General features: G+C 42.4%; 1 protein-coding gene across 3 annotated transcripts; it reads left to right on the plus strand.

Moving 5' to 3' along the window:
* Positions 1 to 24: 24 nt before the first annotated feature.
* On the plus strand, positions 25 to 20,451 carry MRPL22 (mitochondrial ribosomal protein L22). Of its 3 annotated transcripts, XM_030504328.1 has the most exons (8): positions 25 to 84; positions 171 to 216; positions 1,880 to 2,018; positions 3,860 to 3,925; positions 4,439 to 4,516; positions 5,354 to 5,423; positions 6,601 to 6,833; positions 16,581 to 20,451. In XM_030504328.1, exons 1-7 carry the CDS (start codon positions 66 to 68, stop codon positions 6,810 to 6,812), a joined length of 630 nt encoding a protein of 209 aa, XP_030360188.1. In that variant the 5' UTR covers positions 25 to 65; the 3' UTR covers positions 6,813 to 6,833; positions 16,581 to 20,451. The 3 variants fall into 3 exon arrangements, with proteins under 3 accessions (XP_030360188.1, XP_030360187.1, XP_030360190.1); XM_030504327.1 differs by lacking the exon at positions 16,581 to 20,451 and having other exon boundaries at positions 6,601 to 9,154; XM_030504330.1 differs by lacking the exons at positions 171 to 216; positions 16,581 to 20,451 and having other exon boundaries at positions 52 to 84; positions 6,601 to 9,154.
* The last annotated feature ends 5,302 nt before the right edge of the window (positions 20,452 to 25,753 follow it).

Below are 25,753 nucleotides of genomic sequence, written 5' to 3' on the forward strand. Positions count from 1 at the left end.
ACGCCGTCGCAAAACAGCGCACCCCGCCGCGCGCGCGCGCGCGACTGCCGTGAAGCGAGGCCGCGATGATGGCGGCAGGAGTAGGTAAGCGTGAGGGGACGGGGCAGAGCGATGGTGTCAGGAAGGGTTTTACCTGCTCGTTCCTTGCTCATTTTGCTGCTCCCTTATAGGTAGCGCCTGGGTGCGCGGTCTGCTCGGTTGGGCGCGGCCGGAGAGGTGAGTGTGGCTCTGCCGGGGTCCTGGAGCTGTGGGGAATAGGCCGCTCCGTGCCCCTGTGGTGTCTTTCTCTTTCCTTGTGGCATGGTGTGGTGGCTGGGGCGGGTCGCAGTAACGAAGTGTCTGTTGCTCCTCTCGGCGCTCTCCCTACTCGTTGGTTTTCTGTAGTTGTTGGTCTTTTCACTCAGTGTGGAGGAGTGGCAGAGTGGTGCTGGGGGAGCACTGTCCCTGCTGGCGTTATCCCTGGCTTCAGCAGAAAGGCTGGTGTGGGTTCTCCAAGTGCAGAGCTTTGGTCTTTGCTAGAGCCTGAGGAGTCACTGATTGGAGTCACTGTGTCACTGAAGGAAGAAGAAATAAGCATATGTTTTCTGTGCTTTGCTTTGCTGCCTTGCACTTGAACAGTTTCACGCTAATTGTTTGTTTTACTCAGTTTTTCTAGCCTGTGTGTCTCCCACTTGCTGCTTATGCGTGACGCTTTCTAGAAAGCTTCTTTCTTTCCTGTTCCCGTTATTTAGCCATCTCTAATGTACTTTTATTTGTTGCTTGCCACCATTTTCTTTTGCTTACAAGTGTTTGTGTCCTCTTTCTTCTCCTAAAGTTACGATAGAGTTGTGCTCATATGAGGTTGGATTACTTTAAGGTGGAGGGAGTGGAAGATTCCTTAGTTTGTTAAAGGTATTAATGTGCTCTGCTAATACCGGGAAGTTCATTACTGTTTAAGTTGTTAAACTGCAAAATGATATTCGTGTCCTTGTCAAATGCTTTAATGGATGATAATATGTCTGGTGATGGTAAATTGTTGTCTGAATGAGTGAAGTTTTTAAGTCCTCAGCAAATAAACTGCTTTTGATAAATACCTGCAAAAATATTCTATGATATTTAAGTTTGTATATTATGGTACCCCCTACTGATAAGATGTGAAATCTTTGAGGTGTACAATGCCCTTCTGAAACTGATCAATATGTACACAAAGCTGTTCAAACCTTAGTCGAATTCACAATATCTGGTCTCAAACTTGTCTGTTTCTTGTAGTTAGGAGGGGCTGCCCTGTACTGCTTTATCTGGGCAGCAGAGGGCAAAACAGAGCTTGGTTTTTCTTCTGAATCTGAGGTGAGCGACTGAAAACTGGAGGTTTTTGCTATCACTGTCTTATATTGATGTGGTTGCATTTGGAAAGCAGTTTAGATTATCTTTCCTTTCAAATTTCAGAAGGTTTATAAACTTATATTACTTTGTAGATACTCAGTTCACAGTTGAAAAACTGGAACTGTTTACTTCCAAAAATGCTGTAGGTAAAAGTTAAATGAATACTGGATAGTCTTGGAAAGATGTAAATGTTTTTTTGGGAGGAATAAACCCTCCATAAGAACAAAGAGGTGACTGTGTTTTTGTATGACAGTCCTGGGACACTGAATGTGGAACCTCATGCTACGACACTGTCACTTTTGGTTCATGGGTTGCTTTAGGAAGCCCAAGGCTCCTTATTAAATTAAAATGTCCTTTCAGTGTAAACTATAGAGGACTGGAACAGTTTTATTTTGTGAGTACTCAAATGTGTCAGTTCTCTTTGTCAGGACAGGTAAGTTCACAAGTTTCCAGGTAAACTGGGCAGGGACAAAGAACTCTGATGTTCAGCAGCAAACACTGTGGTCTTGTCTTGCAGGTGGCTAGCAGCCAGTAGCCTTCTTCCTCTGTCAGGCGTCCACACATCATGCACAGCTCTGCAGCAAATTGGAAAGTGGGAGAAAAAGAACAGGATTGTTTACCCTCCACAACTGCCTGGAGAACCTCGCAGACCAGCTGTAAGGATGCCCCAGGGAATTTCCTTACCTCTTTCTGTTCGGCAGTTTCTGATTAGATTGTCACTGTCTCTGAGTGACTCCACAAAGCACTGGTTTGATAGTTTATTCATCTGTTATTTAAGATTTTGGTCAGTTTGGCATACCTCCATTGTAAAAGTTAACATCAGTTTGAACGTTTCACATTTCAAAATGGTATTGGAGCTTCAAGTTGCAAGTATGTGATGTAAATGGCTGAGTCTCCACTCGTCTGAACTACAAGGGGTAGAAGTTACCAAGGATGTATCATTATACACTGTTTGTAGTAACAGTAAGTAACCACAGAAGAACATCACTGTATTGTTGCTTCTGTGCACAAAGATATAAATGTAACTTTCCTCGAGCAGTGGACCTAGTGGTGCCTTTGATGTGGGTACAATAGAGTATGGGCTCTTTTCACTTCTTAATTTCTCTGTGTAATCAGACTTCAGAGAATATATAATGCATTGCCTGTTGCTGTAGTCTCCCCTTTGATGAAGCTCTTCAGACGTTGTTTTCTGTCACAGCCATTGCTCAAAACATTCAATGTGGACTGAGGTTCTAAAGTTCTGTGGGGAGGGACGTGTCAGTCAGATGTGTATTATTGAGGGCTTTTTCTTAGGAAACTGTCTTATATATACACTCTCAGTGGGGTTGTTTCTTCAGTCTGGTGCACAATAACTTGTGTTTTACTAAGCCATAAACTGAAGCAACGAATCTAAGCATCCTTTTGTTACCCGTCTGCTCAGTGTAGGGTCTTACTGCTGCTGTTCAAGACAACTTTTGGTAAAGTTGCCATATGTAACCTGGTCAGATTTTTCAATGCAGACATAATAGGTTGGGTTTTGATGACAGCAGGCTTATACCTGTTTCTCCCTGTCCCCTCTTACTGATAATTTTAAACTGGGAAGTACAGTTAAATGTTAAGAGAAACAAGCCTCTTAAGTTGTGCTTGAAAACTGAGTGTTCTGTGTTCAGTCACGGAAGGGACTAACCAGTGCTGCTTTCTCTACAGCAAACCCAGGAGAATTTTAAGTTAATTCTTTGCTATTTCCTCACTCTCAAGAACTGATATTTTGAAATTGCATTTTTGTAATTGTTCTTCATTGGGAATTAATGTGCTGTGGCCTCTGCTAGGCAGCAAAGTAAAATATTTGCATCTTAAAAGAATAGGGCTTTTTTTGGACATGTGTTTTTGTGGGCCATGAGCATTTATCACTTCTGTCAATGTTATGGCCTAGGACATAGAAATACTGTGCTGACTAATGCAATGTATGTGAAAATGCAGTTATCAACCAACTCTGTTATTAGATCAGATTTTTACCTGTTCATAAGGAATGCCACCTCTTCCAAATGTATTGATGTTAAATTACACTAGCTAGTTGTGATCCCTGTTAGTACAGTAATAATGTTAACTGCGTCTTTGGAGACTGCTCTTCATGCCAATCAGGCTTGAAACCCTCTTTGCTTCGAAGAGCTAATGAAGTTCCCTCTGGTAATACTGTTTAGTTGCTGTTCCAGTAAGTTCACTTGACAGCAGAGTAGTATTTTTAAGACTGAATGGGCATGTCAGTCCTAGACTGCTTCAAAATGTGGGGAGAAGGAAATGAGGAGATGATGGAAAAACAGCTTGTGATTATCTAGCTACTTCTTTTTTTTCTAATGCTTTCAGCTTCAAAAGTATGCCTCATTTGGGGTGTTCATGGTATACTAGGAGAAGTCATATTATTCTATTCTTAGTAAGAACATAGTGTAAGATGCAGATGCTCCATTCTTATTTTCACAGCAAAATTACTGATCCTCTCACATTTGTTTTTTGCACCTAGGAGATATATCACTGTCGGAGGGAGATAAAATACAGCAAAGATAAGATGTGGTACCTGGCAAAACTGGTAAGCAAAAACTGCTGTGTACTGTATTTGTTACAACACCAAATTTAAGTGCTATATTTGCCTTAACAACCTCGTTCAGGCACAATCTAATCAGCATCTTTGTAATAGAGTCCTGAGGAAGAACTGTGCAGGCGAGCGGTTGTGTGTGGTTTGGTTTAGATGCTTTATCCTACTACGCTCTCAAATGTGTACCCAGGATCAGTTGCAGATCATGCGCTGTGGAAGCATTTTTGTGTTTGCTTCTGCCTAGTAGTAGCTGGAAGGGGAGCTTTGAAGGAGAGTAATGGACTGGTTTTCTCTTTAAAGAAAAAAATAATGTCTTATCAAGAGTTATTGAATATTTAGCTCAGAAGTTCTGTGTGTAAGGCATGACCTTGAAGAAATGGTAATTAAGGAAACTAAAATCTTTTTATTTGCTTTTTATAATGGCAAAAGGATTTAAATACTGTCTTCTGAATAAGAGAAGGGAATTGTTTGTAATTACAGAAGCTAACTTTAACACTTTGATTGCAGATAAAAGGGATGTCCATTGATCAGGCTCTGGCTCAGTTGGAATTCAATGATAAAAAGGGAGCAAAGGTGATCAAAGAGGTATGCAGGAGGGTTCTTGAACACTCCTGGTTTCAAGAAAACTTTGAAATCAATACCCATCACCAGAAGTTTGGAGATGTTTCTATTTCTGTGTTTTTCTGTTTGTATTAAGCCCATTGGGAGTACATTCAAACAATGCTTTTGCAGTAGTCGTGTAATGTTGGGACTTAGGAATATGCCGAGGTCCCTTGTGCTGATGATTTAACTTGTAATGATAATAAATTACACTGGGTACCTCTGTAACAATGCTTGGTGTTAAGTTCATGGTAAACAGTGCAGAATCCTTGCACTAATAGCTCCTACATGTATGTGCTTTGGTTCTTAAAATTGTGAGAGACGAAGGATATCATCAGGGGAGGTTCTGTAAGGGAATGAAAGCTTTTCATACGCTGTAGTTGCTAGGAGTCTCAAATTACTCATTTTCTTGGCCAAAGCATTGATTTCTGGCATCATGATGACCAAGTAGGATCCGGTATTAGCTGAAAATACTGAATGGCCTAAGATCATTTTGGCCATCGTGGAATTTGTTTCTAGTTGGATGTGTAATTAGACAAAGGTCCGTGGATGGAAGGCTGGCACATGCTGGTGGGAACCATCTTTTCCACTCTCTTTCCTCCCCAAAAATGTAATAAAATTGTCCTGCACCTTTTTCAGTCTATATGCAAAGAACAGATTTCTGTGAAAGATGTTTGTCTTTTAACAATTTAGATCTCTAAGAAGTCAGTTACAGAAAAAGTATTCTACAGGCTCGCAATTTGTTCCATGTTATCTAGAGATAAGAAATAGCATTACTTGAACTCCTGCTCAGCATTTCCATTTGTTTTCCTTTTGTTCCAGGTTCTCTTAGAAGCGCAGGAATTGGCAGTAAAAAAGCACAACGTGGAATTCAAATCAAATCTACATATAGGTACTTTTTGTCCCCTTTTCTTTCAAGTAAGGTTTTGTTGCTTTAAATCAACTAAGTGAATAGAGGATAGTTTCTAGTAAACGTGGCTTTGCCAAAACATGAAAGGCATGTGCTTCTGACTTGCAGCAGAACTGAAGTTACTGTGGTGGCTGAGCCTTCAACCATCTCTTTGTTATAGTTGGTGTCTGGCTGGTGTTCTTCTGAGGCCTGGATGCATTGTTTGTAAGATATATTCATCCGAGAGTTGAATTTCTGCTCTCTATGTGAACAGAAAGCCCTGAAGAGGAAGATGATTGACATGATCATGAAAGACTAGACGACAAGAAGCAAACAGTTACTACTTTTTATTGTTGCCAGTGGATGCAGATGCTGGATGCTTTGCCCATGGCTTAGTGCTATTAGATTTGCAGGATCAGAATCTAAACTTCTGTTTGAAACAGCCTAAAAGTAAATGATTATTGACAGTAGATTTCTTAACAAAAAGGTTTTGCTCTAGATGACTGCAGGATAAGTTTGTAATAACTGCAGCACTGTCTAAAAAATGTTAGAGAAATGTTTACTTGTAGGTGGTTTTAGTCCCAAAGGAAAAAAAATCCCATCTTTCCAAATATGTTATAAATGGTATTAAGCTGACCTCATAAGCTTCGAGTAACCTGGATTGGAGAGCAGATTTGATTAGAATTCTTTGGAGCCTTCCAGGCCTCTGCCATGAGAAGGTTTATCTGCTAGTGCAGGACTGGATGTGTAGATAATGAAAATACCCGTGATGAATGCAATAAAGGGAGAAGGGAGGGAAGTGAAGCCTGTAAGACTTCTACAGGAATTCATGAGACAAACTGCTGGAAAGGAGCGGAATTAATACCACCTTCAGAACCTAGACAGTGCTCAGTGTGGCTTCCTTTGGATTTTTCCTTTACTACACATTCATCTTTGCATGCATGCTTTCTAAACTCACATTTTTGATGTTCCTGAAGAGTGTTAATTCAACTCACGGGTTCTTCTATAGCAGTAATCTCCTGACTGTAGTAGAAGAAAGATGGAGGAGAGAATCCTGAGTAGAATTAACTTTTCATATGCAGCCATGAAAAATACACTGGCAAGACAGTGTTTCATTGCAGGTGTGTAGTAGTTGATTCACTGAACACTTCTCTCTCCCCCTCCTGCCTTTTTCCTTCAGCCGAGTCGACGACGGGCAGAGGCCGCTATGTGAAGCGGATTCGTTACCACGGCAAAGGCATGTTTGGCATCATGAAAATCGTCAGGTGCCATTACTTTGTGAAGCTGGTGGAAGGTCCCCCTCCTCCTCCAGAGCCCCCAAAGACTGGGTTTGACCAAGCAAAAGAATATGTGCAGCAGCTACGCAGTAGAACCCTTGTTAATACACTGTGACAAACTTTTGTGACTATATGGGTATTTCTTGTTTGATAATGTAATTATGTAAAAGAATAATTAAAAGAATGGTTTAGTTATAGCTTTGGTGCTGCTGGAGCTGGAGGATGCAAGAATGGTCATAGGCTTTTTTCTTATTTGCCAGACCATAAATATGGAAAAGTCTTAGAAAAGCAGCAACAGATGTTACTTTTTCTGAGTTATTTGGGCCACAGCATTGAAGCTCTACCCTGGACTGTCAGATCTAGAGTATACGGTGCTGTTATAAAGCTTGGCAGGAGCTGTGGTTGTCCTCACATTCATGCAGCTGTCTTGGTTATGTATGGTTAGGTGTTTTATTGTAAAAATATGTGCTCCACGGTCATGTTGCAAGATCAAGACTTACACTAAAATTGCTAAAATTTGGCATCTTAAAGTACTACAACAGTGGAACAAAACAAGTAACAATAATAGTTGAGATTACCAGGCATCACTTTATGGTTTCTTTATCTGGGCTGTCATGCTTTTTCTTTACAGTCTCTGCTGTGCATCTTGGGCATTGTGTCTGGGAGTGGGGAATAAAAACCCATTTAAAGTTCAGGTTTTGTCAGTCGGTAGGTGGCAATGTTTAGTTTGGCAGAGAGGGAAGTGGCAGTGAAAACTTCGAGCATATTGAAACTCTCTTCTTGATTCTGACCATGGCATTAACAGTCTGATATGTGCATGGGGTTCAGGTTGTTCTCTGGAAGCTTGGTGTGGGCAACAGGCACAGTATGGAGAAAAGAACTAATGGTTCTGCTCTGTTTGGAAACAAATTGCTTTTGTAATGTTGAGGCAAGTAAGATGCTTCATGGATTTAATACGGAATGGCTTGTTGCATATACAAATCAGATCTCTGAAAACAATCTCATTTTTATCATCACTCCTTTGAAGAGGAAAATGTCTGAGATCAATAGAGGGGGAATCTCCTTTCACCCAGTCACATTTTCAACTCGGATGGCCAGAGATCATCAGGATAAAAACATCAGCATAAAAAGAATGAGTAGTTGCTTGTTTATGGCAATGTCTGATATTTAGACCTTACTTTTCCATTCTGGGAACATTAGAATGTGAGATAAATTGCTTACCTCATTTGGGTCTCTTTACTGCACCAACTAGCGGTAGCTTTTCCTACAGGTGTTTTCTTCGATCAGTACTTGAATGGTGACAAAGGGACAGTTTGTGTAAGGAGACAAATCATCTTTGTTGTCTTAATGAAGCTGGTATACAGCTGTTTCTTTTGGCTACCAGACAAAGAGTCTCATGATGTTACAGAGTGATTGTGAAGTTGCACAAGCAGTACATGCATAGCTTGGTATTGTTAATGGGTGCTTATTTGCAGTCTGCTTTTCTGCAGAGCATTTCCAGACACATTACCTGCTTTAAAGCTCCGATTTAGTAACTTTTGTCTGAAAGGTATGTTCCTGATAAAACTCTATCTCTGCAGTCCCTGATGGGGGATTGAAGAACTGTTTCTGTTGTGCTGTGATAAACAGCTCTGCTTTGCTCTGCCAGCTGCTGTTAAACTCTTTTGTCATACTGAATCTCTTACAAGTTGTAGCAAACTTAAATGACTTAATCTTTTTTTTTTGGAGTCAGTGATCTGGGAGAAGACTAAGGAATTGCAAAATAAGCCAAGCTTAATAAGCACTTGTCATCCAAGCAAGTAATATCTGGCTTCTAGATATTTCATTCCAGTGCCTGTTTCTCCTGCATGCTGTAGATTTTGCATTGATCCCTTCTGGACCTCCAGACAAGGTTATCTTTGCTCTAGTTATGAATCTGCATAGGTATCATTGCTCTAGTTATGAATCTGCAGATGGGGAGAGAAGCAAGAACATCACTGTTGTCTTTTCCAGCTTGTTTATTATGCAGCAAGTGGCCCTGACACTGCTTTAAATAGACCTGGCTTTTAAAAACTTCCAGTCAAAAAACAAGGTTCTTGCTTGTTATTCTTGTTTTCCTTCTCAAAACACTAAGTGGGAAGACTCTTATGACATGCTTTTCAACATTCTTTTTACTCCTTAGTACGCCTTTCTGCCTTCTTAAAGTTGCATAACCCATCGTGGATCCTTACAGTGCTGGCTAAGGAAGCTCCACGGTCATGTCAGTAACACACGAAGACAGGAGACTTGGTGAGATGAGGGGCTGCAACTGGCTTATTCCTGCCTGTCACTGGTGTCTGAAGTGATTTCTGTGATAGAAGCATCAGAACGTTGGTATAGAAATCTGTCTGAACCTTTATAAAATTCAGTAAGATCTAGAGATAAAACTTTGTACTGTCAGGCTGTATATATAAATAAAATTTGGGGGTTTTGATTCTACTGTGCTTTCTTGCCAAGTGGTACATGTACACTTCAGTTAAGTATTTGATATGGATTCAGACAGGAAGTTCCATGCTAACTGCAACAAGTCTTCAGCAGATGATAATTTATTACTGTGACCTCCAATAAAAGAACATTCTTCAATGAGCCATCTCCAGAAGGGAGGGAGAGTGGCACCTCTACCTGGTGCTGATTTTATGAGTGACGTCTGGGGGCACTGTAAACTCACTACTTGTGTGTGTATGTGCTGATGTCAGAAGCTGGAGAAGGAGCAAGTATGCGTGAAGGTGTAGCAAGGCTTCAGGGAAATCTGAAGAGAGCAGCACTGTGAGCTGTGCTCAGCAATGTGAGATTTAATTGAGGAAAACCTAACAAGCCCAACAGCAGGTTTTCACAAGCATTTTAAAGTACCCAGCGAGAAAGCTGAAGTACTTTTGTCAGCCTGATGGCTTTTTGGATGTTTTGATTATTTTTTTTTTTCTTCCTTTTTAAAACTCCAAGGCAGTTACTGGGGGGGGGGGTAGTTCACCAAAGGTAAAGAAAGACTCGTGAATATAGTTATAAAGTGGTCATCAGCCTCTTCACAAACAAGGAAGATGTGATAGTGACTGGACAGTAGGAACGTCTAATCCTGTTCAGGTCTGTACTGGAAACTGCTGGTGTAAGGTGGACTGCATTAGGGCTTGAGTGGTACCTGGGCACAGACAGGCATCTTCTGCCCAGTGCTTCAGCTGTGGCACTGTATCTGGCATGAACTTGTCTAGACCAAGGTCACACAGCACAAATCTTCCCATTGCTCCTGTTTGCGCAAACGGGAGGTGTGGAACAGCACTGCCACCGCATTGCGGAGTTGCTTGGGCAATCCTTCAGGCACTGGAGTGGAGGAACAATAGGAATCACTGTTTGCTTTCTGCCAGTCCCTATGAAAATTCACTGTGGGATGCTGGAAAGTCATTTGCAAACAAAATTCTCCTTTAAATAGAAAGAAGGTTACTCCTAATACCCTCACTGAACCGTAGGAACAAAGTGTGACATTCTTCACCATATGAGCTACAGTCCTGTTGAAGGACTGTAGTTCAAGCTTTTCAAATAACAAGCAGTTATTGCTGACTGACATCTGTCCAGCTGCACTTCAGCCATGTCATTTAAAATAGTTACTAAACAAACAAAATAAGAGACTGTAATAGCAGTAATAATCACACAAGTTACTGTTTGCTGGAGCCTTACCTAGGGAAAATAACTCCAGAGAAGAGTTTCAGGAACTGACTTTTGAGTACTAGGCTGAGGTAAGGAACAAGGTATCTCTTGGGAGTAGTCAGCAAATGCAGAGATAATTTTGTATTTGCTCTATAACATTAACGCTTTTTGTTTCAGGGAAGTTATATGCTAACACAGAGGGCAGACTGCCATTGAAGAGAACGAGCCAAGGAGAGCGTAACATTATATTGGGCAAATTAGGCATCGACCTCAGATATTAGTTGAGGAAATGAAGCTGAAAGTCTGTGTGATTCACTTGAACAGAGCATTCTTAAAAATAAAGGTTTGGGGCAGAGCACCTGAATAACTACTGCCTCTGTGGGTGCTACTTCTGTGTATTGTGCAGGAGTTTTGTGTGGTAAAATGAATTTTTCATACATGAACCTAGATTCACTCCCCTTTTTTTCCCTCCAAAAATAATGAAACGGAGGCTTAAACCATATTTGTGTTCATATGATACCTTTATTTTAAATTAGCCTGGAGTTGGGACCATTATCAACACTGCAATCAAGTCACCTGTGTCTCTGTCTTAACACTATTGGAATCCAGCCACCTCTCTGGCAGCCTGTACTAGTGTTATGCTACTTGCCCTGTGAGAACTTCCTTCAAAGCCCAGCCTGAACCTCCCAAGCCCTGTTGTCCTTGTCCTTCATTCTCTTGCTGGGTGCTACTGCCAAGTGGTTGACTATCCCATTGTAACTCTCCTGTTGCTCTCAGATCACCCTGCTAATGACCTTTCCGGCAGGATGAACCAGCCCAGCTTCAACATCTCATAAATCTTGTTCTCTAGCCCTTGTCCTGTGCTCTCTCCAGTTTCCCTGTCTCTGTTGCAATGGGGAACCTTAAAACCAGACTCAGTGTTCCAGGTACAGCTTCAGCAGCACTGATGAGAGGGAGATAACTTCCCTTGGTTGTCTGGCCATGCTTTTAGTGGAGCCAAATATGCAGTTTGCTATAACTGTGATGAGAGCATGTTGGCTCATATTCAGCCTGATGTTCATGCAAAAAAAGGTCCTTTTTATAGGCTGCTCATCAGAACTGCAGTAAGTACCTGTGGCAGTTGTGTTCCAGCTCTTGTTGCTTTCCTGTGTACACTAATAAGGACTCCTTTACCACTAGGAAATTGTTCTGCTATGTGTATGATAATTGTCTTTCCTAATAGAACAGTTGCAAAACAGTTTTCTGGCTTCTGTTATTAATCAAACTCTCAGGCTAGCTAAGAGTGGAGTAAGGGCATTTGTACATGCTATTGTGGTAAACTCCATCAGGGTATTCAGCTAACAAGCAGTGCAATGTGTCTGCACTTCTCCTATTGATTATCTCCTGCAGAGCAAGACAAACATGGGCCCTTACTCTATGCTGGTCATGTAAATTAAAACCTTAATTAAATGAAAACAGAGTGGACCATGAGGTGCACTGCACTGGGCCATAAAAGGATTGATGTTCAAAACCAGCTCTTTGAGCTGCCCCTGATTACTTGCCCTCTTTTTTCCCACTTAAAATAGTGCCCAGTAGTGCCTCAAGATGAACTCAGTAAATTTTCCCCTGTATAGTTTACAAGCTCAAGGTTATGGGCTAGAACAAGGGGTGTCATGCTATAAATCAGGTGTAGTGGAACAGCTTGAGAGAGCGCACAGAAGCCCTACTTCCCCTCACACAGTGTGTGTCCTAAAACTCTGAAGGTGGAGTTGGCACCAACCCAGAAACACCCACAAATGGCTGATTAAATCATTAATAATGGGTCTCATCCTGCTGCCCTCTCTCTTCTGGAGTTTGCATTCCCTGAATCATTCCAGTACAGCAAAATGTACTGGAAAATTCTTCACAGAGCTGCACATCAGTAAAAACAGTTAAGTTTTCACCAGAAAGGGGATGGAGCCGAACCCCACTGTGGTGCAGAACGGAGGTGGGACATCTGCCCTGTGGTAGCTTTCCTTCCATCAGCTAAATGCCTTTTGCCAATGTACTGTATCATAACTGACAGACCTTTAGCTTTTTGCCCTGTCCACGTGAATTGGGGAAACCACCCAAGAGCCCTACGGGTGGTGGCAACCTCCTCAATAGCACTGTTGCTAAATTTCATCCTGAGTTTACTTACATTTACTGAAGTGCCCAGGACCTTAAGTAAATGTAAAATGACAAGAGTCATATCTGGAGAAATCTTGAGTGTGAATCAATTGGAACTCTAATGCCTGTAAGGGGAAGGTGATTTCCAAAGTCAGTGAAGAGAAGGCGCAAAATGATGTGAAACTTGGACTTACCTCGGGCTGACTGGAGCCAAGATAAGGGTCAGAAGTCTGGTGCAGTTAAACCTCTCTTACCTACAAAAAGTCAGTGAAAATTTCTGCCCAGGATCAAGGCAGTAGCAACTAAACTGTTGGCTAAGTAGCTAGAAATGTCTGGGTTTGTCTCTAGTACGTCACATTTCAAAGCTGAGATTCCCACCTATGCTCATCAAATCCTAAGTGTTTCAAAGATGCTCTTCATTTTTCTTTTGCTCTTATTATCTGTCTCTTTAGGGGGGCTGTGCTCACTACTTCTGTGGGGATGGATGCTTGAAAAGCAATTATTGTTTTCATCTCCATCTGTTCTGATGCTGGATATGCCTGGCTTTTTGAAGGCTTTCAAACTCTGTGCTGGGATTGCATTTCTCTTCCTAGTGTTGAGAGATTTGTATTTTTAATAGGTATTTGTTTTATCTATCACTTGCTAGATTTATTCACTTGATAATCTCTCCACAGCACAGGCAATCTAATCACGTCCTGATCTAGCATGCAGGGCTTTTATTAATTTAACAGTTTGGCTGTTGGATCAGTTAGGCATCAGAATTAAATCCTGCAGTGTGCTGAGTATGCTCAACCCCACCAGAACTGGGAGCAGCAGTAACTTGCAGGGAGCCTGCAGCATCTTTCAGGATTGTGCTCTTGGAAGCTTTCTTTACACACGGAATATACGAATAAGTTACTGTGTCGTGCATGTTTTTCCTTCCTAGACCATGCCCTTCTTTAATATGATTTCTCACTTGATAAGTGAGACTTCTTGTCATTTTTGCAGTGACCGCCTGGGCTCAGTTAACCACTTTCGGGTCTCTTCAGAGCTCTTTTCAGTGTCCATCCTCCTGGGTACGAAGCAAAGACATCCTTCATTCTTCAAGGTGTGCGTTGTTAAAGTTAGTTGGAGAATGAGGGGAGGAAAGCAAACAAAAATGCTTCCATGAAATGACACTTCTACCCCACTCCAGCACAGTACAACAAACTCAGTACCATTGTCCCTGAATGTAAGACATCAATGTTTCTTTCTATCTACAGCAATGAAAAACTACAGGTCTTTTTCTTATTCTCTGACATGGAAGCTTCCAACTTATTCCTGCTTTTTCAAAACACACTTAATTCACATGCTTTATCAGACAGCATAGTGTCTTTGTTTCTCAAAGGTAAGTTTTGGATATTTTACTTGTTTCTGATAGCAATTATGGCAGCCAAAATTCCTGGTTTCAGATGGAGCCTAATAATAAATTTTCCCATTCTGGTTCCTGGGATAGCAGGGGAATAGGGGTGATGACCCAGGAGTGCATCATGTACCTACAAGGTGAAATGCCACTGCAGCCCCAGCAGCAGGCAGTTCCTTGGCACAGCTGTGCCTTTGGCAAGCCAACACATTCATGGCACTGACAGCGTAAACATTTTGTGGCAACTGTGCAAAGCAGGCAGCCAATTATTTTACTAATGATTGCTTCTCAATGCTTTCCTCCTTCAGCTGCCCTCGAGAGGAAAACTTTCTGCCCTGTACTCTGTCCTCTTGGATAACGTCATAAATGGTTTCTTTCTGTAAGAATGCAGTGCTAACATGGGACTCGGCTGTGTAATTATGTTCCTCCTCTAAGTTCCCTCCTTTTCCACACTTTATTTGTAGATCTTGTTTGTCTCTGTGGTAGCTGTAGCAGGGATAGTCTCGGAGCTTGCATCTGCTGACCCCTTTCTGAGCTGTTCAACTGCTTCCTGTAAACCAAAGTGATGGAAGAATTAATGCTTCCAGAGTGTTTCAAGCTCCTCGTGAGATGCTCAGTAAGGACTTTGTGTATGTGGGTGGTGACCTTCTGCTGGCTTGTTTGCACAGATGGTCCGGGTTGATTCCAGTAGCTTCAAGTGAGGAACATAAACAGTTTGTGTGTACATTAAGTTCTCAGAGTAGTCAGGACCATGGGGAAGTCTAGGGCTGTAAGTGTATATACACAAACACAAAGAAAGAAAATGTTTGGCAATATATGTGGGTATGTCAGGAACAGAGGGGTGATCCTTCCTGCTTGAAGGTATGTTCTTGATTCAGTGAGCTGAAGGTTAGCTGTGCTCTGAACAGGAGTAGCATGGCAGGACTCTCAACTTAAAAAGCTACTTTTGGTTTTGGAAGCCCAGGGGTCATCTCTGTTTAGTGAATCCTAAGTACTAAGTTAACTCAGTTTCTGGCTAGCAGATGCCTACTGGAAATGATTCTCAGCTACCTTAGTCATCTAGTACTGTCTTCTTAACAGAATCTTGGAAGATTTCTGGCCATTATGACCATGGCATCACTCTGACCTTAATTCTGCTAAATAAAATGATAAATACGAACTGAGCTCCAGCCTTTTGGTACTAGATTGCTACCAGCCTCTGAGCTACCTGGATTAAAGCTAGCCAGAGTGTTCAGCAGTGAAAAGGTAACTTCAGATACTGTCCTCCTACATCAGTTTTAAAAGGAGAGAGGTATCGCTTCCTAATTGAAGAGTATCCTCTACCTCACCACTGTTGTCAGCTATGGAATCCAATACAGCACTTTCATCTAGTGACAGTGATGAAGTGGTTATTAAATGCAATAGAAATCATTCAGGCCCCTTTTGATTAAAAGCTTCACTCTTATCTCTGGCTTTCTATGTTCTTGGGAAAAAGCTTGGCAGAAATACAGAGCTAGAGAGAAATGCTCCCCTACTTTGTTTGGAGGGGACAGGGCTTTCAAGCACACATAGGTAGATATTTGCATCTAAAGCAAAAGGTTGATATATCATCAACTAAATCTTAGTCTTGAAAGCTTGGGCACAGGGCTTTTGAGCAATGATCCAAGTGGATTAAACTGTGTGGAAATGCTATCTTTTGGGTACTCATCATGGAATAAAGCACCAAACATTTGAGAAGTAACCATTACTTTGCATATAACACATGCCAGAGAAAGAGTGTGAAAAGGTGTCAGCACCCTTCTATTAGCCAGCTCTTTTGAATACAAACAGAAAGTGTGAATTTAAGTCAACCGAAAGGCATTCTAAACTTGATGTTCTCTTTGCCCCAGAAGTGTTCTGCTGATAAGAAACAAATTAAAAATGCAGAGTTTTTAAATAGCAAAAATGCTGCGTATTTCAAATGAAGTTGGTCTTATGTGTGGCATTTTGTACTTATAATATTAAATGCACATTAAAATGATTACTGTAAATGGTGAAGACATCAAAGTTTGGCATCAAAGTTAAATGAAAGCACTTGGAAGTCTGTTTCTTTGATCCGTACATAAATAAGCTTAACAAGAAGCCATTTTTTTTTTCACACAGCCAGAACTGGGTAGCCAGTTCAGATTCCCCTGCATCCCACTGATTCCCAAACTAGGTTAGATCCAAACATGGCCACTGTTTTTTGTTGGGTTGGTTTTCGCATTTGCCCAGGACGCTTCTATGCCAGTCCACCAGGGAAAATGAGTTGGCAGAAGGCAGAAGTCACAGGCTCTTATAAAATGTTTCTGAGTTCATATGGAGAGTGGAAAAACTCCAGGATGCTGAAATAAGAGCCTATTTCCTCTTCTAGTTTTGGAATGAGGACATCACAATGAAGGTTAGTTGATGAGTCCTTAACCTTGTTGAAGACAAGGCTTTTATAGTTAACTATAGTTATCTTGGTTGTGTTTCACTACCAAACGTCTGTTCCTGGGTTGGCAAGAAGGTGTGAATTAGGAATATGGGTCAGAGTTCTGTTAGTTTGTATCAGCTAACTTTCTACTGCAGAACTGAGCCATGCTAATGTTCAATTCAGTTCACTCTTAGGAAGAAAACAAACAAACTACCTTGATGTGGAGTGTGTAAAGTAAAAATGGGGCTTGACTTTAGTGCCTTTCACCCAAAGACCCCACTGTGCTTTACAGTGATTAACACTTACAGGAATCTGCATGGCACAGAGGAATTGCTCTGTGCTCTGGGAGCTCTTTTGGTATAGTGAAAATATAAGACCTTTATCTACAGAGAGCCAAGCTTCAGCTCGTTTAGTTTGAGAGTAACTAGAAGCAAGGCTTCAAAGAAAACCACCTTGGCTCCTGTGACTTCTGTTTAGTGGCCTGAACCTGTTGGGATCAACAGACTTTCAACACTTAAAGGTGTGTGACAGTCAGTAAAACATGCTCTCAAAACCACTATGAATCTATCCTGTTTTGTTTGGCCTGTAATCACAGCCTCTCTGAGCACGGACCTTTCACCAGCAGCCGAAGCTGTGTATGCCTCTGTGGTCCAAAAGAAGATGTTCTGTTTTGAAGAGCAACTTGAAAGGCCATACTTTACTTGACACAGGAGAACATGCTACTGCTTCACCCTGGCCTCTGTTTGTAGTCCTGGAGTTTTAAATGTATGTCCTCCCTGGGAAGGCATGTTATCTCAGAGGAGGCACATCCCAGCCTGTGTGTTCAGAGATGATGACTTCAAGGCCTCTTTTGGGACTGCTGTATGAGGTCCCTGGAGGGCAACCAGCAAGGCAAGTCTTGGTGGAGGACTTGCCCTTCAAAAATTCAGCCACAGCCTCAAAGTGTGTGCCTGTGACTTATAAAGGTGTTACATTTCCCTGCTGAGAAAGTCAGAATTGTCCTTCCTCCCATGTTCTTTGCCATTAAACTGTTCCATGGCATGTCCCCCCCAACCGATTCATTATCTTCTTAAAGTGGGGTTTCTTCTTCTGAAGAAGCAGCTGAGGTAGCAGGCTGCAGTTGGCACTGTGGTCTGCCCTTTGGGCAGCATGCTGCTGCTTATGTGGTGAGCCCCAGTTTCATTAGAGCCCCATGAGAAGGAGGCTGTGCTTGCTGGGGCGGTGGTAGGGATGTGGTCAGTCCCCCTGTGGCAGCATGATGCTGAGGCTGCTTTTCAACCTGCTTTCTGGCTCTTGGAGGTATGTTTATTGTAGTTGCCCTTTAGTGACTGGTTCATTTTTGTTTTGTACAGGCTACCGTATTTTCCATTGCTTCCCTTTAGTGCTGAGTTGAATTTCATGGGGGCCTGCAAAGCATCCCAAGGGAGGGCTGAAGGAAAGAGGCTGCAGAAACAGGCAGTGTTGGCACGTCACTGTGCTTAAGGTACAATTGCTCTCAGTGTAGAAGTGGATAACAGGCTATCGGTGCATGGCAAGCCATTTCTCAGGTATGAAATGAGCTCAGAAATGCGCATGGTTCTGCTTTGTGGACAAGAGGGAAAACTAGGAGGACTCAGTGTTATCACCTGCATCTCCCTGGCCTGGGAAAGCTGGTCTTCAGGGCCAGTAAATCTGGTTTCCTGTGAATGCAGGAGAGGTCTTGGAATAATCTCATTTCAATCCCTCTTTAACGGATTCCAGGATGAGCTGGTTGCCATGTATAGCTTCTTTACATACGAATTTGGGTTTGAACCCAGCTGAATTTTCAGTCCAACTAGAAGCAAGGTCTCTGCTAAGAAAAAAAAGGACAAGGGAAATAGTGGGGAAGGCTCCCATGCAAGTGAATGAAAAAACAAAACCAGGAGGACTGAATGTTTGTTATTCATACATATTCTTAGAGGTAATTATTGTGATTTCATTCCTGAAAACTGCCTGCCTTAAGAAGAAATTACTGTATTCTACTAAGTGCTTGTTTATTAAACTTGCAGTAACTGAAGTTAAATATAAATTATCAAAACACCTGTGAGGTGCAGGGGTTTTCTTTTGGCACGTGTCTGTGAAAAATAAATCCAACAGGAGAACATTCAGCAAAGCAGGAGGTGCAAAATGTAAGTCAAGAACTGGCCCTGGATCAATGGTCCCAGTCCTGCTGGCCTCAACGTGGGATTCCCAAACCTTCCCTAGGGCGTGGGGAAGGGTCTTCCCAAGGAAGCAAGCTGACAGTGTACTGCTCTCATCAACTTGTGTAAGGCTGGGGCGCGCTTTTCCCTTAAGAAATAAGGGGAAATTTGGGTGGGAATCAGAATTGGGAATGGCAGGAGCGCAAAAGAAAGAGTGGGTGGTCTGCAGCATGCGGCAAAGAGGAAAGAGGGAAGAGGGGATGGCTGTGAGGACAGGTAGCATCTGTCTGTCTATAAAGGCCATAGTCTACTTTGCAATTTCCAGGTACTGAAATAGTTTTCAGCAGGGAAGTATGGACAGAGCAAGGGAAGTCTGGAGAACTCTACACATTTGGCCTTGTAAGAGGTTAATGGCTTAGCCCTTAAAATGTACCAGAAAATGCAGGGAGGTTTATGTGATGGCTTTGACATATTCTGGCAATAAATGCAGTGTAAAGATGTTTCCTCTGTTTGCTCTAAGCCGTTGACTTTACTCTGTCACTATGGGGAACTGACTGTATGTAACAGAAAAGGAAAGAGAGGATGTAAATTTCTGATGCAAAATATTTGTGTTTTTCTTTAGCACAGTTTACTACAGGAAGAAACTTATGCCTTTGCACTCTGTGTATCTGCCAGACTTCCCAGCAGCGTCAGGATCTGTTGACCAAGTTTGGCAGATGAGGACAAGTGTGGAAGAGAATGAAGTTTATAGAAAACCAGTGACAGGTAGAGCAGAGATCCTATAAGCACCTGAAAAAGAAAAGCTGTGATGGGCTCCAGAAAAGAGACCTTGTCCTGGTGCTGGATGACTGGAGCTGACACCTTCCTAAAGCACAAAGCCCATCAGTCACTTGACAAAAGCTAGTAGAAAATCAAACTACGTTCTTTGTTTTTGTGCTAATGTGGGTGAATTCTGGAGAATTCTGGAACTGAAGTGTCCTGAACAGCTGATCCACCTGATTTCAGTGGGATGTCCTGTGCTTACAATCAGTCCTTGTTTGAGCAGCACTTGTGCAACTGAAGTCTTCAATTTCCCCCTGGTTCCTCGGAGTTTGCTGCGTGGTTGTACAGTTTTGTCTAAGAGAAATGTGAGTCAAATGATTCTTCTCTAAGCCCAAAAACCTGCTGGGTGACTGAACATAGGTGCAGGCATATCCATATTTTTGATTGCTGGTTATTCGTATGAGGCGATGTAGGTGTATGCGCCTTTTTAGCTGAGTTCCCTGCTGCATAGTCCTGCTTCTGTCAGTCTCCTTGGAGAAAAACATGCTTTGGCCTAGTGACGTCTGCACATTACTGTTTTCTTGCTCATATTCCTAACATTTATAATTCAAGCATCTTCAGATAGAAGTGAAAGTTTCTCTTCTACAAAATAAAGAGCATAATGGCTTGTGTTAATTATTCCTTCTCGCTTACTCACTTACCAGCTCATATATTACTCCAAGGCTTTTAGTGCCTTGGGCCAAAAAGGGTCATTACAGCAGGCAGCCTAATGACTTGACCAAAAAAAGTGAGTGAAGGAGAATGAGTCCTTCTCCACTGGAGCCTCTGAAGTCATTAATAGGTGCCTTGGGAATTCCACAAAGCAGCAGCTCAGAAAACAGACAGGATTGTTCAGTGTTGGATATCACTCTGGTGACATCTATGCTATTACAAAGATTTACAGCTGGAATAATTCAATCCAGTTTTATTCCAGTTTTTCTCTTCCCCCATTGACTCACATTGTGGAAGGCAGTCACACCCTCAGAGTTGGGTTTTGCCTAATAGAAGCACCAGAACATACTAAGTGGAACAACTAATGGGGACGAAGCTTTTTCCCTTCCTTCCAGACTGGGTTATCAATTATGAATTAGCTGCAATCTAAGATCAAAGGGGTTCCATTTTTGCAGCTGAATTTGAGGGTTTGGGAACTGAACAGATGAAATGCAGTTAATGACTCATTTCAGGAAGGCAGAGACAGGAGATAACTGACAGGGGTGGAGTTCAATGTTTGCTTTAATATGTTTTTGAACACGGACATACGTTCTGAAATGTAAAAATGGATGCTGAGATCAAGTTACTCATATAAAGTGATGCTATTAGTTCCCCTTGCAGGGCATGGCAGATGGGAATCTGATCTGCAGCATTTTTCTTAATGCTGTTTATGACCTAGATATTGAGATGTACTAGAGAAATGTGTTAGGGTTACCACGCATTTGTTACAGAAAATGCTGTTTTGCATTAATACAAGTTCCATTGCTGCAGAGAAAAGACATTTCTCCAGCAAGAACAGTTCAACACATGCTCAAAGCGGAAGAACTATGAGGGTTTTAATTTAAAAGTGGTTACAATCTAATGGAGGGACATTCAAAAGAGGGTGGGGCTTAGCGCTCCCCAAAACAGCAAACAATAAAGCAGCCTCAAGGTAATAGATGGTGCCACAAAGTCTGAGAAGCCTTAGGGAACAAATAGTAATCTGCTGTGATGTCTGCAAGGAAAGAGCATGAACACCCAAAGCAGACAGGCACAGCAGGTGCCTATTGTTTAGAATTAGCCTTTTCTCCTTATAACACTCTGGTTTGAGTAGGTGGGACCCAGGTCAGACCAGGTGAAAAGGTGCTTGTGATTAGGGGCTGAGCGCCTCTCGCCACAGCTGCCCCTCAGCGTGGTGGTAATGGGCTTAGTGGGGATGGGAAGCAGCAGGGGTGAGGTTGTGGTTACCTGGTGGGGAGAAGATATCAGTCATGGTGCTTCCCTGCAGCCAGGCAAGAGGAGTTTCTTAACATTGAGCCTTGAAGGCAGCAGGAGCCTGCAGAGAAACTTCCCAAGGAGCTGCCCTGCTAAAAGTGAGTGATTGGTGTGAAAACATCCCTGGGTTTCTAGAGGAAAACATGCGGGAGAGGGTGAGAGGGGCTGGATGAGAGGAGGGGGCTTAGTGGGCTGCTGCTGGGACCAGCCTCTGGGTGGTGGGCCTCTGTGGCTGCCCAGTGTTTCTGTTGTATTAGCATTGTGACTTGCTATCTGCTCTCACACAGCAGGAAAAGTCAATTATATGCTTTGAAGTGAAAAAAAATCCTCTATTTTGACCTTGAAGTCCTGATTTTTAATTGGATGTTAGATAAATTTCTTGGTGCATGTTACTTATTTTGTTTGTGTAATGCCTCATAATTCTATGATTCTCATAAGTAGGATTTTAGATTAATTTATTTTTAATTGTTTCTTATTTTGTTTGCTAATGCCTCATGGTAAGGCTTTTGAAATTACTGTGAACCTGTTACTAGATTATAATGGAGCAATGATGAAAATAATGAATTTATCACAACTGTTGTTGGAATAACAAGGAAGGAGATGCTAATGCCCTGACTAACCTTTGCTGATGTATCAGAAGAAAATGTGATTTGAAGTACTGAATTTTATGCTCAGTTTAAGATTTGAGGAGAAACTTTCAGAACTTTGCTCTTACCTGAAATGTGAAATGAATGTTTACTTTGGAACAAAACCTCTTTGCTAATTGAGCTGAATGCAGAGCAGAAACTTGCTTCAGTTTTTATTCACGGATTGTTGTTTGTTTGGGTTTTTTTCCCTTTTGTCCTATGGATTTCAAGCACTTTTTTGTTTTGAGGCTCCCTAATGAAAAATACCCACCCTCACCACCTGCTAACTTTTGCTTCTCGTTTAAGCAAGATCTGACCTCGGGCAGGTGTGTCCTGTTGCTCCGAGTTGCACAAAGCTTTATTGTTCTCTTTAGCTGTAATGAGCACCTGGAGATGAGAGCATCTCCCCCTACAGAACAGCAAAGAATCTGTCTGAATCAGGTGTTTAAATGGTTCTTTTTCTTTCTCTTGGTCATTGTCTGCATCTTTTTCACGTTGCTTGTATTTCTCCAAAGGCTTCTCTGCTTCCTGGTACTGGTTTTATTCAGATATTTTATAAGATCTGAATCTTTGGGAGAGACAATACAGGGCATGACCTAGACATGTTTTTCATAGAAAATCAAACTAATACAACTATTATAGCAAAAATACTCAGCCCTTTTTTAGAACTCTGGGCTAGATCTGTCCCTGATGGCTTTCATCTTCAGATCACCGTGTAAAATTTCTTTCTCTAAAGGACCTCATGGCAACGGAGTTATTGCTGTAAAAGTCACTGCCCTATCTGGAGAGGGGTACTAACTGGTGCACTGAAAAGGGGGACAGCAATAAAGTTCATGTGTTATTTGATTTGTTATCTGATAGTTTAAGTCTATTCCAGAAACAGGCAGCTCTGCCCTCTCGCCTCTGCTGTGCTGTTCAGCCCTTTGGGTCCAGCTAGCTCAGGGAGGCTGTGGAGATGGGGAACCTCTGGCTCGGGGGATCTTGTTTGAGAAGGGGAAGGTTTCATGAACCTGCCTGTGCTGATTGCTTTGAGTTCTGTGGGCTGGAAGGGGAGCATCTCGCTCTTTCAGAGGAATCTGGCTAAAGCAGGCAAATAAGTTGTATGGTTCCTTTCAGGCTCACCTTGAAGGCTGCTACCTCCTGGCAGTATGTGTAATCCTGAATGCTTTTGTATAGGGTCCTCTTCGGTGGTTTTAGGGCTTTGATCCTACAAGCAGGGGAAGCCCTGTGAACCTGAGTGCTGCTGTCCTATGTCCTCCCTGGCTGGAGGTAGAGGGATGCTCTTTCTTCATGGAGCCTGATCCAGGGGCCTCTGGAGGTAAAAAGCATGAGCAAAGCTGTCACACTCAGTGGGCTGCAGGGTTGGGGGCTGCTCTAGAAAGTTAAGCCCTATTCCTTATCTCTGTATGGCTCTGCCTGCTCCGAGCTCTTGCCTTGTGCTGCCAGAACATGCAGCAATCTCATTCCCTGGAGCGTGCCAGCGATGTGAATGAGTAGGTCCTAAACCCTCTGTTTCCTGTTTGTTTTATTTGGTGTGTTGTTAACCTTTACTCAGTGCACTTATTTACTTCAGGTTTTAATAGTGTGATAAGGTCACAACAAATTTAGTGGGAGGCATTCTGAGCACTTACAGCAATAAATCACAGTGTACATCACCCTTGAGCAGTTTATCCAGAACCAGAGAAATCCAATTTGGTCCATAATATGAAGGCCAAATAAAGCCAGGTATCATAGTGAGAAAGCTTTGACGTATTGCTCCGAAAGAACCTGCACACTTCTCCTCTATAAATTAAGAGCTATTTTGCAGAGCTGACAAGCAGCTGATTCTTGGAACTGGTCCTACTTGTGGCTTTTTCCCCCCTCCTCTCTTCCATTCCAGTCCCTTGATCTTTCCTTTTAGAAAATCCAAAGAGAAGAAAAAGCAGTCTAATCTTTAATGTAGGTTTTAAAACACTGGTGGCATGGACACATCTCACAAGTGCAATGAACTTGCTGGTAGTGCATGAAACCCTAAAACCTCAGGGGCTCATCTCTGCAGGAATATGTTCTTATCTATTCCTTTATACAAGGCGTTTTGGGGTTTTTTTTCTTAGACAAGGCAGCCTTTGCAGGTAGGATCAAACCAGCCTGCAGGTCATCCTAAAAGCTGCCAAGTCCTAGTGACCAGAAGGGAATAGTAGCAAGCTCTATTCAAGAGCTGTAGATAAAGCACAAGGGAATGTGTCATGGACCACTAAACTGCGCTGGCTGGGAAATGGGCTTGATAACCTGGTGTATATATATCCTGCTTTAATTCCTGTTGGTTTATGGCCCCTGCAGTACCCCAGGAGCCCTGCGGTCATCTGACCTTACCCCTGTCTTTAGTCCAGCAAAATTGCTAGGGTGTTTGAGGGAGGAGGGAAAAGCGGGAGGAAGGGATTAGCTGCAGGCAGTAATGTCAGACTCCTGAACTCTCTAAATAACCCAAAAGGAGATTGATTTTGCTGATGTGTAAAGCATAGCAACCACCTGGGTTTTAAGCTAACATTAAAAATTAAATGCCAGTTTCCATGTTATTAAAGGTGGAATAAAAAGGTGTTGCACCTTACCACGTTCAGAGCAAGAAAAAGGTGTAGAGCTCAGCAATGCGAAGTGTGAAAGTGGTGTGAGGAGGAAGGACAACCATCTGCTCGGGTTTCTCCTTCAGCAGTAGTCAGAGAAGAAGGAACTGTCTGAGTGAGAGACAGTGCTGTGATGTCTGCCCAATTGCCATAGAGCAGTGTCTGGCTGGCCTGGGTGAGCAGCACATCTGATGGATGCTCAGACAGAGCCCCCATAAAAACAGGCAAGTCAGGTTTTGCCTGGCACTGCTGCCTCTCATTCAGTGTCAAACACTCCCTGCAAGAGCAGCTCGCCGAGTGATAGATTAAAAAGCAGCAAGAGATCATCAAAATCTGGATACAGCTTTTTTAGGTTAATGAAACCTTGTCAATGTGGAAGAATGGAGGCACTGGATGTGGGGGCTGTGGGTGAGGCAGAGTTGCCTCTCACCACTGCAGGGGTATTTTGGGTATGTGTAACTATTGCTAATTCTGCCATGTTGATTCTGAGTCCTGGCCTGATGTCTTTCTGAAGATTAAAACTCCAAGAAATGTGTGATTTGCTTGTTTATAGTGTGAGCCTCCTACCTCCATCTGCATGGGTGTATTTGAGTATCTGACCTGTGTGCATCAGGCTGGGAGGAAAGCCAAACCTTTTCTTGTCATCAAATGCTAGGACTTTTGGAGCAGTGGGAATGCTGACTGTGTGCATGGGACCTGTGTAACCTGATGGAGGTCCCTAGGACAGAACATGAAATGGTCAGTCCCTGCTGTGAAACCTGGGGAATAGGGGACAGAGGTTTCAATAAATTGGACGTGCCCTTGCTATGACCTACCATAGGTGCAAAGTCTACTGCTGTCACTGGCAAAGAATAGCTGAGAGCAACAGAGTCATTGGGAAATGGGGCACTTGCCTTTAAACGGGGTCTGTGCCCTTGCCCAAAGCACTGGGCACCGGACACGATCGCTCTGCCACGGGCTGAAAGCTGCAGCTCCAGAGCATTTTGTGTGCAGCATAGTGTCTCTCAGTCTTTAATGCCAAACTATTCTGATCATCCTCTTTTAATTTTTTGCTGACTAACTACATCCATAAGTTCTTTGCTCTACTAAAAATCTGCTTAATGCACAGCCATGTTGTAAAGTCAAGCTGCAGTTCCAACATGCCTAATCCTAAAAGAAGCATTTGTTCAAAAAAAGATCTATTTCCCTAGGAAATGTGCTTTGATTTGTGAAACTGAAAATGTATTCTGAGCCATTCATGTGACAGGTCACTATTTCACCCTTTTGATGCAGTAAAAGTTTATTCTTTTAATAGGTTTATTGCTTTTTGGTTATTCGCTTCCAAAGGACT

The sequence above is a fragment of the Strigops habroptila genome, chromosome 12 (genome assembly GCF_004027225.2).
Source record: "Strigops habroptila isolate Jane chromosome 12, bStrHab1.2.pri, whole genome shotgun sequence".
Lineage (NCBI taxonomy): Eukaryota > Metazoa > Chordata > Aves > Psittaciformes > Psittacidae > Strigops > Strigops habroptila.